At 39.8% G+C, this 19499-nt stretch overlaps 1 protein-coding gene across 11 annotated transcripts in view; it reads left to right on the top strand.

The window, feature by feature from the left end:
- UBAP2 (ubiquitin associated protein 2) overlaps positions 1-19499 on the top strand; it is a 553760-nt gene that overhangs the window by 110435 nt on the left and 423826 nt on the right. For all 11 annotated transcript variants that reach the window (XR_004538612.1, XM_033935342.1, XM_033935354.1 and 8 more), the window contains 2 exons: positions 377-530; positions 8314-8391. Coding sequence is in view for 10 of the 11 variants with exons in the window: in XM_033935342.1 (XP_033791233.1) it covers positions 377-530; positions 8314-8391 (232 nt within the window). In the remaining variant the exon portion in view is untranslated. The remainder of the gene's footprint in view (positions 1-376; positions 531-8313; positions 8392-19499) is intronic.

Below are 19499 nucleotides of genomic sequence, written 5' to 3'. Positions count from 1 at the left end.
TGGGCAATGTCTGCACAAGGGCTCCATTGGCTGTGATACCCACATTTAGGAATACTATACTTGTGTTACTGTCCTTGGAGAACACCTGCTACAGGTAAGTGCCCAATAAGCTAAATTTTACCTCGATTATGAAAAGTACTCTTTGCGGATATCCTTAAAAGTAGCTCTAAGTAAAAAGCAATGAGGATTCATAAATGGACATTCTCTACAATTCTTATAGAAGTCAAATTCTACTATAGCAATTTTACAGTAGGGAGGTTCTTGGTTTTTAATAATTAAGAAACATAAATATTTGTTTTGTGCTGAATAATGGAATTGACGGAAAAAGTTTTTCTGAATGTTAACATTTCTCTTGTCTGCCCGTTTTCATAATTAGACTTCATGGGAGACTGTAGGTGGAAAGAAGAAAATGCCTGGGAAAGAGGGTTCAGAAAATAAAGAGAATAGAGAAAAGAAAGGAGATCGAGAAGTGAGCCGAGGTCGTGGTGTCTCCAGTCGGCAAGGGAGAGGCAGTATCCGGGGCAGAGAATGTAAGTTTTGCTTTTTTACTTCTTGTTCCTTTAGGACTGGCTGATCACTAGCTGCTTAAGCTGTCTTTCTTAAGAACATTCACCAGACATAAGAGGCTCTTAGAATTTAAAGCTTTCTTTGGAATGATAATTTCCTTTGCGAAGCAGTTGTCTAGTTCTCTGCGTCCAACTATCCTTTTGGTATTTTGATTTCCTGTTCACAATTGTTTTGTTTATTTTGGAGTAGATTTTTTTTTAACTTTTTGTTGAACCTTACATGGTAGAAATGGTATAAAAATTATAAGCTCTTAAAAGATTTTTTTTTTAAGCGTAGGATATCAGTTGTCTGATCCTACCTAGTTCTGAATCTAGAATTTTTTATTTTTTTTTGCCTCATACATATGTTCATTATACTAAGTCACTGTTTTCCTGTGGCAATTATTTGAAACATTTGTGAAGATTTGCATATTAAATAATATAAAGTAGCTTTGATTCTTTATTTTTTTTTAATTATGTCTTGTTATTTATTTTATGTCCAAAATATTTTTTGGGATGGCAAAGGGTTTAAACTGAGATGAGGGGGGGGAGCCAACAGTCGCCCAGGAGCAGATGTTTCGATGTGGAGTATCATTGAAGGATACTGTTGAATCAGAACATTTAGGGAGTCCCAATAGAGAGGTTTCAAAAATGGTGAAAGCCAAGAATGCTTAAGAGGGAAGCAGAGTAAAGATGTGATACAAGGGAAAAACACAATTTGAAGTGTCTATATACAAATGCTAGAAGTCTAAAAAATAAAGTAGGAGAGTGAGAGTATAAACATTCTGTACGACACAAATAGCAGTGTGGAATCCATATGGATAGAAATTCCATGCGTGAAGGGAAGGAATATAAAGGTAGGGTTATACTACCATCCCCTGGGACAGAATGAGCAGACAGATGAAGAAATGTTTTCAGAGATTAAGAAAGCTGGCAAATTGGGCAACAGTATAATGGGTGATTTCAACTACTTAATAATGAGAAGCACAATGCCAAAAACCATACAATATTAAAAAATTGTGCTAAGATGCTGGTAACAGAGAGGGTGCTTCTACTCCAAACTGAGGCGTGACACACTGGGTTCACGCAGAACCAAAAAATGGTAGAAAAGTAGAGGCAAAAAAACCTCAGTTAACGTTTCATGGGTCTTTAAAAAAACTCCACTCACAATCCATTCAGTATGCAAATTGTCCAATACAGTTCCAGTATCCAAATTCATTCGGTAAAAGAGAACCACAGAATCAGCGCTCTAACCAAAATTCATGATGTGACTAAGACTGAAATGTTAAAGCTGAAGTAACAGATAGTGGTGCTGCTGGGATTTTCAGACTTCAATGCTGCCTTTTCCAACTCACAAAGCAGCCTTCCTTCCCTCCAGGTACACACAAACAGCTCATACCCAACAGGGAACCCCTATTTCACCAATCAAGGCTGCATCAAGGGTTCAGTTTCAACTATCAGCAAACATATTCACCATGCCATATATTCAGTCACTGCTTTAGAAAAATGGTTCTAAGGTTAACCCAGGTCAAGCAGGCAGCATATTCTCATATGTGGGTGACGTCATCCACAGATTCCCGGTATGGACAGCTGCAAAAGTTCACTGGCACTTTAAGAACTTTGATGTTCTAGTGACTCTGCTTACTGATCTTTTCAACGACTCTCTAGGTGTAGAACAGGGGTGTCCAACCTGCGGCCCCATGAAGTATTTTGTGCGGCCCCGGTCGAGGGCAATGCAATGTTTTCCTCTACTGCCCCCGGGTGTTTCCCTTCTTGCCGGCTCCCTCCTCTGTCTTGCTGCAGCATTTGCACATTTGTGCAGCCCCAGAAAATTTTTTTTCAGCCAATGCGGCCCAGGGAAGCCAAAAGGTTGGACACCCCTGGTGTAAAAAAAGAGGGGACGCTGGGAAGCAGCGATCACAATATGATCCGCTTCGACCTGGATACAGGGGAGAAACACTGGTCCAGAATGACAGCCATGGCGCTGAACTTCCAAAAGGGAAATTACGAAGGGATGAGACTTATGGTGGGGAGAAGATTAAGAAGAGGATAAGCACTGTAAAAATGCTCGAGCAAGCTTGATCCTTTTTTTAAGGACACAGTCACCGAGGGGCAAATTCTACATATACCACGTATCAATAAAGGATCCAAGAGGAAAAAGAACAAAGAACCGACGTGGCTCACTGTAGAGGTGAAGGAAGCGATCAGAGACAAGAAGACTTTGTTTAAGGAATGGAAAAGGTCAAAAATGGACCAAAACTGGAATAAGCACAAACAACATCAACGCAGGTGCCATAAGGTGGTAAGAGGGGCCAAAAGAGACTATGAGAAAAAATAGCCAAGGAGTCAAAAAATTTCAAGCCGTTCTTTCGATACATTAAGGGGAAACAACCCACGAAGGAAGCGGTGGGGACCGTTGGATGACCATGGAATAAAGGGAGTGCTAAAGGAAGATAAAGAAATCGCCGACAAACTGAACATATTTTTTGCGTCTGTATTTACCAAAGAGGATATACGCAGCATACCGGAACCCATCAGGCTCTATGCTGGAAATGAAGACGGGAAACTGACAGGGCTGACGGTTAGTCTAGAAGAGGTATACAGGCAGATTGATAGGCTAAAGAGCGATAAATCCCTGGGACCGGATGGCATCCATCCGAGGGTCATCAAGGAACTGAAAGAGACTATAGTTGAACTGCTTCAACTAATAGCCAATCCGTCGATCAAATCGGGAAAAAATTCCGGAGGACTGGAAGGTGGCGAATGTTGCGCTGAACTTCAAAAAAGGTTCGAGGGGAGACCCAGGAAACTACAGACCGGTGAGTCTGACCTCAGTACCGAGAAAGATGGTAGAGGCACTGATAAAGGATTGCATCATTGATCACCTTGACGGACGTGGTCTGATGAGGACCAGCTAGCACAGTTTCAGCAAAGGCAGATTTTGTTTGACGAACTTGCTCCACTTTTTCGAGGGAGTAAACAGGCAGATAGACAAGGGTGACCCGGTCAATATTGGATATCTGGATTTTCAGAAGGCGTTTGACAAGGTTCTGCATAAACAACTACTTCATAAAATTGCGAGCCATGGAATCGAGGGTGAAATACTCACGTGGATTAAAAACTGGCTGGAGCATAGGAAACAGAGAGTGGGGGTAAATGGACAATACTCAGACTGGAAGAGCGTCACCAGTGGGGTGCCACAGGGTCGGTGCTTTGACCCGTGCTCTTCAACATCTTTATAAATGATCTGGACATAGGTACGACAAGTGAGGTGATTAAATTTGCGGACGATATGAAGTTATTCAGAGTAGTGAAGACACAGGGGGATTGCGAAAATCTGCAACGTGACATAATCAGGTTCGAGAAATGGACATTGACATGGCAGATGAGGTTCAACGTGGATAAGTGTAAAGTGATGCAGGTCGGTAACAAAAATCTCATGCACAAATACAGGATGTCCGGGGCGGTACTTGGAGAGACCTCCCAGGAAAGAGACTTTGGAGTTATGATCGACAAGTCGATGAAGCCGTCTACGCAATGTGCGATGGCGGCGAAAAGGGCAAATAGAATGCTAGGAATGATAAAGAAGGGGAATCATAAACAGATCGGAGATGGTTATCATGCTGCTGTACTGGGCCAAGGTGCTCCAGCACTGGTCGCCGTACATGAAGAAGGACACAGTACTATTCGAAAGGGTCCAGAGAAGAGCGACAAAGATGGTTAAGGGGCTGAAGGAGTTGCTGTACAGCGAAAGATTAGATAAACTGGGCCTCTTCTCCCTTGAGCAGAGGAGATTGAGAGGGGACATGATCGAAACATTCAAGGTACTGAAGGGAATAGGCTTAGTAGATAAGGACAGGTTGTTCACTTTCTCCAAGGTAGGGAGAACGAAAGGGCACTCTAAAATTGAAAAGGAATAGATTCTGTACGAACATAAGGAAGTTCTTCTTCACCCAGAGAGTGGTAGAAAACGGGAACGCTCTTCTGTAGTCTGTCATAGGGGAAAACACCCTCCAGGGATTAAACGTACGCAGGTAGGGCTAGTCTCAGTTAGGGTGCTGGTTTTTGACCAGAGGGCTGCCACGTAAGGGGACTGCTGGGCACAATGGACCACTGGTCTGACCCAGCAGTGGCAATTCTTATGTTCTTATATACTCATAGCAAAAAGGGTATTTGTTGACTGATTCAAGGAGCTTAATTCCTATTAGCTAATGTGACGTTCCTTCCTTTTCCAGTCATTTCAGCGTCAGGAAAGTAGTAAGTTGGGCTTGTTCAAAAACCACATATTTATTATCTCGGTACCTTACAATACATTTACATGGAAAACGTAGGAAGAAAATACCACCCAACTGAGTAACACCTGGTTTCAATAAAATAAACTGTCGTCTACGATTTTGAGTTTCCTTACTAACATCTGGGAAAACTTGAATTTTCAAACCTAGAAACTCATATTTATTTTTAAAGAACATTTTTAATATCCATTCTTTATCTAGCAATAATGCCACGGATACTAGAAGAATTGCTGGTTTAGCCAAATCTTTATCAGAAGCTTCCAAGATTGCTGTCAAATCTAATTGTGGTTCCTTCTGAGCCTGGTTCTGATCATCCGCTTGCTGCTCCATTACTTTACTGGGCAAATAATACACCCGGGTAAAGGGAGGTATTGAGTCCTCAGAAATATTCAGGATCTCTATAAAGTACTTTTTTATTATTTCCTTTGGGCTTATAGAAGGAACTTTTGGGAAATTCAGCAAACATAGATTATTTTAATTTTAATTTTATTTTAATGTATATTTTCTGAAAACCGCTTAGAACCTAACGGATGTAGCGGTATATAAGAAATAAATTACATTACATTACATTATTGGCTCTAACTGTTTTCCATTGCCTCCAATTTTCTTCTAATAATCTGATTATCTTTTATTATTGTTGATTGAACTTGTTTAATAACAGTCAATTCTTTTTCAATATCTCCTACTTTAACTTTTACATTGGAAATTTCTTGTTTGTTTTCTTCTTTCTCTTGTTTCTGAATTTTTGATTTCTTTTCAGTATCTTTAATCTGTTTAGTTAGAGTCTCCTAGTTTGGAAACCAAGTCCCAAATTGAATCTAGGGTAACTTCAGCTGATTTCTCAGAATGAAAGGAAGTTTCATGTAAAATTTGTCTTGGCTCACCTTTTCTACTTTCTATCTGCCAATCCTGGTTTTCTCCTCCCAAAGATATTCTAGCTGCAGGTGTAGTCTCTGGGCTTGAAAAGTCCATTGAGACATCTGTAAACTGGCTCCCAGATGATTCAGCCTCTCGGTCGGGGAGTGCTGCCGCTTCTGACTCACTCCATTCGCATGGTGAGCTAGCACACAGCGGCGGGGGAGGTGGATTCCTTAGGTCGGGGCTCAGAGTAGTTTCTAGCCCAAGGTCTTCTAGGTCGGCGTCACTTCGTGCCGATGGATCCAGTGGGCGACTCCCCGACATAGCTGGCTCCCTCTGAAGGCGATGAAGAAATTGCTCAATGTTAGCAAGAGGGAGATTTTCAGAGTGCTGCTAGGCTGCAGCAGTACTCCTACCCCTTCTCTTCGGCATCGTGACTGGAAACAATAAACAAGGAAACATGCTAGAAACGAGCAGTGATTCTCACAGCATCTCTCCAGTCAGCAGGTACCAAACGCCATCTTGGATCTGTCTTTTTTTCCCTTTTTTGTTTTCTTTCCTCCAAAGATTGTAGTTCTTGCCCATCTACCTTATGTTTGGCGTTCGTCTGTGTGTTAAGCTATTTGTTGTACTAACAATCCCTAGTAATGTCCTGCATTAATTTTATAACCTAGTTTTACTGTATCTGTCCTGTGTATTATTATTTTTTTTTTATTGTACACCGCCTAGAAGTCTGATGAGGTATAGGTAAAGTCCCATTGGACTGGAAAACGGCTAACGTCATTCCACTCCACAAAAAAGGATGCAGGACGGAGGCTGCTAACTACAGACCGGTGAGTCTCACATCAATAGTGAGCAAGCTAATGGAAACTCTAATCAAACGCCAATTAGATACGATCATGAACGAGAAGAATCTACGAGATATGCGTCAACATGGATTTACTAAGGGGAGGTCCTGCCAATCTAACCTAATCAGCTTCTTTGACTGGGTGACAGGGAAGCTGGATGTTGGGGAGTCCCTAGACATCGTATACTTGGACTTCAGCAAAGCATTCGATAGCGTACCACACCGCAGGTTGTTGAACAAGATGAGCTCTATAGGATTAGGAGACACGTTGACAGCATGGGTTAGGGACTGGCTTGGAGGTAGGCTTCAGAGGGTGGTGGTAAACGGTACCCCCTCCGAAACGACAGAGGTGATCAGTGGAGTGCCGCAGGGCTTGGTCTTGGGCCCGATCCTATTCAACATCTTCATAAGGGACTTGGCTGAGGGACTTCAAGGTAAAATAGCGCTATTCGCCGATGACGCCAAACTATGCAATGTAGTAGATAGGAACACGTCAGACCAAAGCACAGGGCTGGACGGAAACTCAATGCCCGACAGTATGATGCACGACCTACTCTTACTGGAGCACTGGTCCAGGACCTGGCAACTCAGTTTCAATACCGAAAAATGTAAAGTCATGCACCTTGGCAGCCAAAATCCATGCAAGACTTACACGTTTAATGGTAAAATCCTACAAAGGACTGTAGCAGAACGTGACTTAGGGGTGATCATCAGTGAGGACATGAAGACTGCCAAGCAAGTGGAGAAAGCTTCATCTAAGGCTAGACAAATCATAGGTTGTATACGTAGGGGTTTCGTCAGCCGGAGTACTGTGTACAATTTTGGAGGCCGCATTACCGCAAAGATGTGCTAAGACTTGAGTCGGTCCAGCGTATGGCCACACGGATGGTCTCGGGACTCAAGGAGCTCTCATATGAGGAAAGGCTGAAAAAATTGCAGCTATACTCACTCGAGGAACGCAGAGAGAGGGGAGACATGATCGAGACGTTCAAATATCTCACGGGCCGTATTGAGGTGGAAGAGGACATCTTCTTTTTCAAAGGCCCCACGGCAACAAGAGGGCATCCGTGGAAAATCAGGGGCGGGAAACTACACGGTGACACCAGGAAATACTTCTTCACTGAGAGGGTGGTTGATCACTGGAATGATCTTCCACTGCAGGTGGTCGAGGCCAGCAGCGTGCCTGATTTTAAGTCAAAATGGGATCGCCACGTGGGATCTCTTCACAGAGAAAGGTAGGGGAGGGTTATTGGGGTGGGCAGACTTGGTGGGCCGTGGTCCTTATCTGCCGTCTATTTCTATGTTTCTAAATTTTAAATAAACTTGAAACTTGAACTTGATAAATTTCAGTTATGTTCCCGTCACTTAATTTTTCTAAGCTCAAGTTACTTAAACTGTTTAGGCGTTGTTTATAAGGGCGATGTACTATTACCTATATCATTTTTGTCATGCTTCTCTAAACCTTTTGTAGTTCTGCTGTATCCTTTTTGAAGTGTGGGTGACCAGAATTGTATATAAGATGTAGTCACACTGTGGACTTGTTAAGATGCATGATAATATTTGCACTTCTGTTGTTATTGTTTGGTAGTGGAGAAAATTTGAGTCCAAATATTATAAATTCTGGATATCAGCATGCAATTGGACTAGCAAATTGAATGTTGGGGTTGAGCACTAATTGCTATTTAGGCTATTTCTGTATCAAATGATCACTACTGAGAACTATTAAACATATTTCAGTATGTTTTTTATGTTTATTTTTCCCTCATGAAAGTTAGAGCAGAAGAGAATGGAGCGGATAGTGGTCCAGGGGACAGACCCACAGACCGTGGAAGGCGTGGACGTGGTAGAGGTAAGTTTATCTTTGTTGAAGAAGTAATGATGACTACCTTAGATTTAAGCTATTACATTACATTAGTGAGTTTTATTTCACCTTAACCTCACAGTTCTAAGTGGATTCCAAAAAGGGGTGAGCTGGACATTTCCAGAATTACAGGTTCAGGTACTTGTTACATGACTATGACATTGTCTGAGATATGAGATACTTGGTATTAGAGAATGACATGGGGAAAAAATTTATTACCATTCCCGCCCCATCCCAGTGAGCTTGTTCTCGTCCCCGCGAGCTCAGTCCCCATCCCTGCCCTGTCCCCGCGAGCTCAGTCCCTGTCCCTGCCCCGTCCCTGCGAGCTCAGTCCCTGTCCCTGCCCCGTCCCCACGAGCTCAATCCCTGTCTCTGTCCCATCCCCATGAACTCAGGCTCCGTCCTGCAAGCTCAGTCCCTGTCCTGCAAACTGTCAGATCCCATCCATACAAGCCTCAAATAGTTATGATTTTATACTAAACTTATTTTATTAAAGTATAAAAAAGGCAATATTCTCTACAATTGTCATTTTATAAACACAAATAATGCAGAGCAAGAATCAACAAAACCCCTGTCTCCCCTCCCTTTCACAAATATCCCCTCCACTATTGTGAAAACTGAACAAACCAAATTACTACAGAATGCTACATAGAAAAATCAAGCTAACAGAATACTTGAGTCATCGTGATATGTCTGGCACCTGAAGGTAAAATAGGCGCAAGAGGAGCTGGGTAGGAGATGCCGAGTCTGACATGGGTGAAATTTTTTTACCACAGGAATAAGACTTTTCACTGCTCCCACGGGACGGTGAAAGGTCTTGCCCCATTCCTGCGATAAACTAGTTGCAAATGTCTCCATTCCTTGCAGATTTACTGCGGTGACCATGATTTACCATGGTAAATGGTCTCCGTGTCTTTCTCTACTGGTATGGCATTAACTTGTCTTTATAAAGTTCTTGAACATTTCCCTTCAGAGGGTTTTGTAGTCAGGCGATGTTAACAATGTGTTGGTGATATGGTGGTCTAGTTTCGCTGCTTGAGTCGCTAATAATCCATCGTACAACCTCTTGTACTGTGTGCCTTTGATTGTGGAGTGAATAAATGGAGTCTGTGTTCTCCTTGGTCTGGTTGAGCTGTCCAGATAAGGCGATTATTCAGGTAGGTGGGGGTAGTGCCATTGAGGGCTTTGTATAGTAGACAGTAGAATTTGAATATTTATGCTTGCATTGGAAGCCAGTGCGTGTCTATTTATGCTGGAGTGATGTGACCATATTGCTTAGAAAGTAGATCAGTCTGAGAGCCGTGTTTTGTACAGTCTATAGTTGTTTTATTATGCTTGTGGGGCAGGGTAGGTAAAGGACATTTCAGCAGTCTAAGAACTAGGGACTGTATTAGGAGTCAGAATTGTTCTGTGTCGAAGAATTTTTGTATTTGTCGAAGGTTCTGCATGACTATGAAGGATTTCTGAATTGTCTTGTTGATTTGGAGTTGCATGGTATAGCATCTGTCTATTATTTTTACCTTTGCTTCCTATTTCTCTTCATTCTTTATGAACTATAAGACCAAGAACCTCTCAACTGTATAAACTTTCTTTCCCTTCAATTAAGGGAATAAAGGCATTAGGTTATGCTCTCGCTCCTTTGTATACATCTTTACTTCTATTTGGAATGAACTACCAGTTGAGATTAGATCTATTTTTTCTCTTTGTTTGTAGACAATATCTGAAAAGACTTTACTCTTTCAAAAAATTGTTACATAAGTAATTTTATTTGAAGAAACTATTACAACCTCTTATTGTGTAAACCGAATCGAGTCTCAGTTGTCTGGAGGATGATCCGGTATATAAACCAAAAGATTGGATCATCACCCTGAGAAGTTTTAGGGTGGGTTGAATGGGATATATGGTGTTTTTTATCTTTATTTCTTTAATGGATGGAGTTTTTTCTTTTTCAAGCAGTAGGAATTTTGTTTTTTCCGTGTTCAGCTTTAACATGTGGTTTGTCAACCATTTTTAACTGTTTGTTTTATGTAGTTTTTTGGTTGTGATGGTAGTGGGCTGGTCAAAGGGAAGGCATATGGTGATGTTGTCTGTGTAGCTGTATGATGTTATCCCTAGTTTGTCTAATTGGGTGCCAAGGGAGGCGACATAGAGGTTGAAGAGCACTGGAGATAGTGGTGATCCTCGGGGTATGCCATAGGGGTTGGACCATGCTTTTGATTTTTCTCTGTTTGATTTGACTCTGTAGGTTCTGGTTTGTAGGAATCCTTGGAACCATGAGTATATCCTGCCAGTGATTCCTGCTGCTTCCAGTATTTGTAGAAGGATGGTGTGGTCTACTAGGTCAAATGCAGCTGAGAGATTTAGTTGTATAACCAGCATCTTTTTTCCTTTACTTAGGTGCTGCCGGGCTGTATCCAGGAGAGATCCTAGTAGTGTCTCTCTGCTATAGTTGGCTCTGAATCCAGATTGTGAGGCTTTGGTCTTCTAGGTAGTTTGTGAGATATTGTTCCACTAGGCCTTTGATTAGTTTTACATAAATTAGTTTTGTCTATGGGTCTATAGTTGGAGTGATTAGGGTGATAATAATCTCGTTGAGCTCCCATTGGAATTGGCCCTCTTTGAACAGTGATTGTGTCCATTGCATGAGGTGAGTTTGGAATTTTGGAGATGTGATATTCAGCAGGTAAGGGGGACAGTTTTTAAGGTCACATGCTGCATGGCTATATTTTTTATAGAGTCAGTTCAGGTCAGGCCGTTGTATAGTGGGAAAGTCGGACCATATTCTATCTGCTGTGGCTGCCTCTTCTTCTGTGGGTTGTACTGAGATTTCGTCCTGGAGGCTTGGGGTGTTTTCAAAGATGGTTCTGATGGTTGTGATTTTGGTTTTGAAGTAATCTGCCAGTTGGGTAGCTGAGGGGGGTAGGTTTCTATTAGTGGCAAGGTAGGGTTTGGTTTCGGTGAGATCTTTTACTAACTTGAAGAGTTTTTTTCTCTCTTGAGTTTCCGTGCCTATCTGTTTGGTGTAGAATGCTTTCCGTTTTTCCTTAAGTTTGGTATGATCAGGTTTCTCCATTTTGTTTTTGTGTGCTCTTGGTTTCTTTATCTCCAATCTCGTTTAAGTTGCTTTGAGGCGTGGTGCTAATGGACAGGGGGCACTAGGGTGTGGCATAGTGTGCAAAGTATTTTTGTTGAGTACATTGTAGATTCTTTTCATATGATTTTGGGTAAATCTAGTTAGTAATGCACTTGTGGTAGACAGGGCAATTGCCCAATTAAGAGCCTATGAAAAGTTAGGTGCAAAGATATAAAAATTTGAAAATGGATTGCAGCCAAGGCCAGAAAAACACTAGGGATTAATAGTAAGAATGGTCATAATAATATTCACTATTTATGTGAATTACTGGGTAAAGCAAGATCATGAGGGAAATTGGTATATATAGATATAGATATATATGGAGGAGAGAGAGGTGAAGGGAAAAACTGTAAGGGCTTTTTTTTTCTTTCTATCTTTTTGTCTAAAACATTTCAGTTTCATGCTTAAAACCCTCGTGATTTAATTGATGACAGATGTTCCTGAGCCCAGCTAGTTCAGAGAATATCTGATTTCACATTCCATTACTTGATAGAGAAATGGAGCTTGTATCTCTTAATTATCGTATATGAGAGAATTTCTGTGATGGATGGTGTTTTTTCTTTTTCAAGCAGTAGGAATTTTGTTTTTTTTGTGTTCAGCTTTAGCTTGTGGTTTGTCATCCATTTTTCAACTGTTTTATGTAGTTTTTCTGTTGTGATGGTAGTAGGCTCTTAAATAATTATTGTATATGAGATAAGATATGTATGAATGTGGGATCCCAGATTGTGATTGGATGGATATGAATTGTGTGTGTATTTTATGTTGAAATGATTTTTGTTAGAGCTGACAAAAAGCACAGGTACAAAGATTCAGCCAGACAAGCAGTGCTCCAAAAACAAATTAATCAGAACTGTCCCCACTGCCCCTCCCCCTCAGTCCGTAGTCTGTGTGTGTATTTAAATATGAAATGGTTTTAATACTATAAAATTTTAGGTTTTGAAAATTCCAGAGGCAACATATCGAAATGGTTAAGTTGAAGCCAGGGACATTGTTACCATGGAAATTCCAGTCTTTGAGAGGCCCAGGATATAGAAAGGTCAGCTAGTTTGACCTTTGGTTTAGGAATATGGTAGAGAGTTGGATGTCTTATTCTGAATATTGTAACATTCCTTAAATTTATACTGTATTAGGTCTTGGGAAGAATAATCTTTGGGTTTTCTTCTTCATAATAATTAAGCAAGTGAAACAAAGTAGGAATGCAAGAAGTCTCTTTAATTGTGTTGGTTTACTTCTAAACATATCTCTTTAGTGTAAAGGGGGACTTCTTAATGTAATGTAATGTAATTTATTTCTTATATACCGCTACATCCGTTAGGTTCTAAGCGGTTTACAGAAAATATACATTAAGATTAGAAATAAGAAAGGTACTTGAAAAATTCCCTTACTGTCCCGAAGGCTCACAATCTAACTAAAGTACCTGGAGGGTAATAGAGAAGTGAAAAGTAGAGTTAGAGGAAAAATAAAATAAACATTTTAACAAGACAGCATTGATCTAAATACTTTGGAAGGTAGAAGAGAGGAGAGAAAGGAATAGAAGCAGAAGGGGGAGCCGTTGAACAGTAGAATTCTGGAGAAATTTAAATGATAGAAATAGAACAAAACAAAGACAAAAGGCAAAACAATAGATAAGATTAAAGATAAATCATAAGCTGGAAAGAAAAATAAAATAAAACCTTGTCTTCAATCCACGGTTTCAGCGTCAGTGATGAAGTGGAGCAAGTAAGTTTAGGAGGAGCGATTGACGTTTCCAGAAAGGGCTTCTTCAGGGAAGAGACTTGGCAGACAGTCCCAGGATGCTTATGTCTCCTCCCCTGCGATGTTCTCCCATCCATGCATTCCCTCCCAGACACACTGCCCGTGCCCCAGCCGCTCCAAGGAGGCTGCCCCAGATGAGGCCCACGGTGAATGCAGGATTCTCTCCTCTGCGGGAAAGCCGCAGTATAGGAATTCTCATTAAGGGGGGGAGGTCGTATGGGTTGCTTCTGTAACTTGAAACTGTCAGCTTCTTCAGAGCATGAGTTCCTAAAGACACAGAGAACTGTTTTGATTCAAATTCTTAACGATACTGGAGAAGAGAAGTTTTCTTTGGGTATATTATAATCTTTTATGCATATTCAGAAATTGTTGTGAACAAATATATGATTTGTAAAACTTTTCTTTAAGCCTGGTATCTATGAGAGCTAAAAGGAATTCTGTTTTTTAAATAAGCTCAGCCTTCTTCAGTGATGTGTTAGCTGACCATTGGTCGATTGGAGTGATGTAATATTGGTCTTTGCGAGAGTACATAAGCAAGCACCAGCTTTTGTTCGGGGGAGAATCCTCTCTCTCCATATGGGCTACTTGGCCTTGGAAGAGACGGCCCCCCATATACAGAATTGTCTGCCAGAATTGGTAATGAATGTAATTGGCAATGTAATCTTAATTCTAATTTGAACCTTTATTAATTCAATATAAATTGAATAAAAATTATTTTGATTAAATTACATGTCTGTGTATGAGTTACTAGCATGAAATACTCTGTATTGAGGAGCGATGCGCACTCCGCGTCCTTAGCTTGCATCATCTCGCCTGCCCATTCTGTTCTTTATCTGTATTGGTGCCAGCTTGTCCAGGATTGTTTCACTTAGTGTTTTCCATTGGGATATAAATTCTTTATGATCGCAGGTTTCAATCATTGAGTCTGCTTTATTCCAGAATATGAGTGGGTTGATAGATTGCCGTGCTCTAGAAGTTGATCTTTAGGTTTCATGTTTAGTTTTACCTTGTGCCCAGTTGATGTAGAAGATATACATGTAGTGGTCTGGCCAGAGGAAGCAATGCCAGGTCTTGTTTGAGATGTGAATCTCCGGTTAGATGGATTGATGAGTTATGAAGGCCACCATATCAAACATAGTAACATAGGAGATGACGGCAGATAAAGACCCGGATGGTCCATCCAGTCTGCCCAACCTGATTCAATCTAAAATTTTATTGGGGGGTTTTTTTCTCTCCTTCTTAGCTATTTCTGGGCAAGAATTCAAATCTCTGCCTGGTACTGTTCTTAGGTTCTAACTACTGAAGTCTCCATCAAAGCTCACTCAGTCCATCTACACCAGGGATTTCAAAGTTCCTCCTTGAGGGTTGCAATCCAGTCGGATTTTCAGGATTTCCCCAATGAATATGCATTGAAAGCAGTGCATGCACATAGATCTCATGCATATTCATTGGGGAAATCCTGAAAACCCGACTGGATTGCGGCCCTCAAGGAAGGACTTTGAGATCCCTGATCGACACCATCTCAGCCATTGAAGCTGTCCCCAGCCCATCCTCCACCAAACGGCTATATACAGACACAGACCATGCAAATCTGCCCAGTTCTGGCCTTAGTTCTTCAATATTTACTATTATTTTCTGATTCTAGATCCTCTGTGTTCATCTCACGCTTTTTTTTAAATCCGTCAATGTTTTCCTCTCCACCACCTTTCTCGGGAGCGCATTCTAGGCATCCACCACCCTCTCCGTAAAGAAGAATTTCCTTACATTGCTCTTGAGTCTACCCACCCCTCAACCTCAAAATATGTCCTCTGGTTTTACCATTTTCCTTTCTTTGGAAAATATTTTGTTCTACATTAATATCTTTCAAATATTTGAATGTCTGAATCATATTCCCCCTGTCCCTCCTTTCCTCTAAAGTATACATATTCAGGGCTTCCAGTCTCTCCTCATACGTCTTTTGGCGCAAACCTCCTATCATTTTCGTAGTCCTCCTCTGGACCGCTTCAAGTCTTTTTGTGTCCTTCACCAATACTCCAAGTGGGGCCTCACCAATGACCTGTACAGGGACATCAACACCTTCATTGATTGGTGTTCTTTTTTGTGTGCGTCATGGGTATCTAGAATCTGGTAAGAAAGGGCACTGAGAAATAAGAGAAGGTCTTCTATTTGCTTGGAGGACTGATCTTCAAGGTGAAGGTTTTAGATCTCTTAGTATTAGGTTGTATTCTGAGGAGTGACATGTGCTCTATGTTTAAGTTTTTTTATTGATTTTTTTTCATTTAACAACAAGTGTCATAAATTTTCATACAATTATCTTAATAATACACTTGATATTTCTATAATGTATTTTATACATAACATTTCTTATCTTATATTTCTTATGATTTTATATATCATATAACTGTAATTATTTTTCTTATAAAGTTATACAACATATATATTGTAATGATTTTATCAATTATTTTTTAAATTATTAACCTTTTTCCCCTCCCTTTATTACATTGTTTTCATGTAAGAATACCATCTATTAATAATATTTTATTTATAATTTATAATAAAGAGTATAAATCCCCCTCCCATATCCCCTCCCTCCCTTTCTTCTTTAACTATTTTCTTATTATGGGAAAATGAAATTCAATTATTACAATATTTTGTTAATGGTCCCCAAATCTTTTTGAATTTATCCATATATCCTTTTTGTGTTGCAAATGTATGTTCCATTTTATATATATGGCAAACTGAGTTCCACCAAAAATTATAGTTCAATCTGTCACAATTTTTCCAATTGTGTGTAATTTGTTGTACTGCTATTCCAGTCATTATAAATAAAAGTTTGTTGTTATTTGATGAAATTTGACTTTGAGATCTCATTGCAGTACCAAATAGAATTGTATCGTATGTCAAGGCTACAGGATTTTCTAACATCCTATTGATTTGGGGCCAAATTGATTTCCAAAATGTTAATATGAATGGACAATAGAATAAAAGATGATCTAATGTCCCTGCTTCTAGATGACAATGCCAGCATCTATTAGACTTAGAGCTATCAATTCTATGTAAACGTGTAGGGGTCCATAAAGCTCTATGTAAAATAAAAAACCAAGTTTGTCTCATAGATGCTGACAGTGTACATCTTATCCTCCAAGACCAAAGTCGTGGCCATTGAGATGCATTGATCTGATGCTTAATCTCAATGCTCCAAATATCTCTAAGACCATTTTTTTCTTTTTATATACAAATTCAGATATTAATTTATACCACCTTGCGGCCTGGTGACCCATGGAATCTATCTGAAAACATAAGAATTCTATATTATGATAATTATTAAGATTTTTCCATTCAGGGAACCCTACCTGAATGGCCTGCTTCAATTGCATCCATCTGAAATATTGTGATTTATTCAAACCAAATTTATTTTGCAATTGTGAAAATTCAAGCAGTTTACCTTTATTTATTACATCTTCTAAAATCCGAATTCCAGCAATCATCCAATGTTTCCAGATAATTTTAAAACCGCCAACTTTGATCTTTGGATTGAGCCATATTGTTTGAGTCGTTGATTTAGTTATTGGAATAGGAGTTAGATTACTTATATATCTTATAGTTTTCCAAGTATCAACCAATATTTTGTGATCCTTATATAACCTTGGCATTTGAATACTGATAACATGACTTAGACGTAAAGGAAACATTAATCTCCATTCTAACCAGAACCAATCTGGTATATGTTCAATGGGTTCTGGGAGGATCCAATACATACCCTGACGCATAATATAGGCTTGATGGTACCTATAAAAATTTGGAAAATTTACCCCTCCCTCCACAATTGGTCTTTGTAATGATACTAGAGCAATTCTGGGGGTTTTTCCAAGCCAAATAAATTTTGTTAACATCTTATCCAGTTTTTTATAAAATGACCCCTGAAAAAAAATTGGTATCATACCCATTTGGTAACAAACTACTGGTAATATCATCATTTTTACAGTTTGTATTCTCCCCCACCAGGATATGCACAGAGGATTCCATTGCTCACACATTTCTGACACTTTTTGTAATATATTTTTTTCCCATTAATTTTCATTGTCTCATTGTAATCCAAATTCCTAAGTATTTTATTCCTTCTTCTTTCCAAATAAAAGAAAATGAATCAAATAGACTTTTTGTACAATGTACATTGAGTGGAAGTACTTCTGATTTATTCCAGTTTATTTTATATCCTGAAAATTTTCCAAATTTTTCAATCAATTCAAGCAAATTTGGAATGGTTGTTTCCGGATTTCTCAAATAAAGTAAAATATCATCAGCATATGCTGATAATTTATATTCTCTATCTGAATGTGGAATACCCTGTATCTCCCTTGTTTGTTCTATAGCTAATAACAAGGGTTCTAAAACGATATCAAAAAGCAGTGGAGATAGTGGGCATCCTTGTCTAACTCCCCTTTGCAAAATAAATTTTTCTGAAATATTATTATTGATGTATAATCTAGCAACAGGGGAGTTATACAATGCTTTTATTATTTGTATAAAACCGGATCCTATACCAAACCATTCCATTGCCTGAAACATGAAGGTCCATTCCACTCTATCAAAAGCTTTTTCAGCGTCTAATGAAATAGAGAATGTTGGGTCATTAATGGATGTGACATGTGCTCTAAATTGATTTTGTAAACTAAATTAGATAGCATATAATAAATATAAAGTGCTTTTAGTGCTTAAGGTGCTAAAGAAGGGAAGGCACTTATCTTTTATGCCTGATGGCATCCCAACCATTTCACACTCTGTTTCATCAGGGGCTATGCCTCCTTCTATGCATGCACCAAAAATAGCTTATCTGAAGAGGCTTAGAATGAAGCAAAAGTTACCAGCACCCGCACAGCTAATATCATGTCCCCACAATTTTATTATTTATAATTGTTTCCACCATTTTGCCAGGCACTGAAGTCAGGTTTACTGGTCTGTAATTTCCTGGATCTCCTCTGGATCCCTTTTTAAAAATTGGCATAACATTGGCCATCGGCTCCCTTCCTCCTCTCGCATGCATTTGTGCCCCAGGAGCGATTTTTTGTTTTGTTTTTAAAGGGCCGATGGTGGGCCTGGAGGAACCATTTGCATGCTTTGTTGCTATTTGAACGTCGGATGGCTGAATCTATCCTGAAGAAGAAGTACTTCCTTCAAATCTGGAGGCCATATATATTATCCCTCAGTCATAAAGCTCGCAGTGATATTTTGAATGGGTTGTAGGGGTAGTTTTCAAGCTTTGCGGCTGTTTGGTGTTCAATCGTGAGTCTCATCTACTGCTTTTTTTTTTTTTTTTCTTTCTTTCTTTCTTCTTTCTCTCTTCTCTTTCTTTCTTTTTCTCTTCTTTCGCTTTCTTTTCCTCTTTCTTCAGAGGATTTGTGGATTCTTGGAGTGGATATTGGGGGGTAGGGGGGGTCGCTATTATTGTACCTTTCTATTTACTTGCCTACGGAATATTGTTCAGATTCTCAGCCTGTTGCTATTGGGGGGGCTAGACTTGTGGTCTCCCATATACTGTTGTTATCTGTAGGGTGGGTTTGGGAGATGGAGTTGTTTCTCATTATGCTCTACTGCTTTTCTATATTTTTGGGGGTGGTCTTTCTGGTGGGTTTGGTTTACGGTGGAATTGCAGTTCTTTTGCTGATGTTTCTTGTTGTGGGGTGGAGGATTACGGGGTGAAAGCACAAATTGTGGGACCAGTATTCAAATTTGAATTGCTTTGTTGTTTTTTGTTCATGTGGTGTCCTCAATAAAAACTTTTTGAACTTAAAGGGCTGATGGAAGGCCCGAAGCTGGTGGTCAGGGCCTTCCTTGCTGCCGTGTGGGAGATTGGCTCTAGTAGAGAGAGGAGGACTGATTCTCTGGCTCCCTTCCTCCTCCCCTTGCTGGGGGCTCGTGTGTGTTGGTGTAATGTTATGCTAGTCATACATTTTCATTGCCTATCAATAGAGTAGAAAGCAGAAACAAATCTTTTCTGTTAAAATCTCTAATCAATCCTTAAATTTACTACTTATATTGGTAAGTATGGTACTAAGAAATGCCACTATCTCTGATGGTTGTAGCATCAAATGTCTTCAAATGTTAAATTTTGGTCATTTTCTATATAAGCATGTATACTATAGGAGTTTCTTGTCATACTAGAGTAAGTTGCTTATTTAACCCTCCTCCCCTTCCTCGCATCACTACT

Source organism: Geotrypetes seraphini, chromosome 1 (assembly GCF_902459505.1).
Source record: "Geotrypetes seraphini chromosome 1, aGeoSer1.1, whole genome shotgun sequence".
NCBI lineage: Eukaryota > Metazoa > Chordata > Amphibia > Gymnophiona > Dermophiidae > Geotrypetes > Geotrypetes seraphini.
The sequence above is the reverse complement of the archived record's forward strand: the minus strand, read 5'-3'. Positions and strand labels throughout refer to the sequence as shown.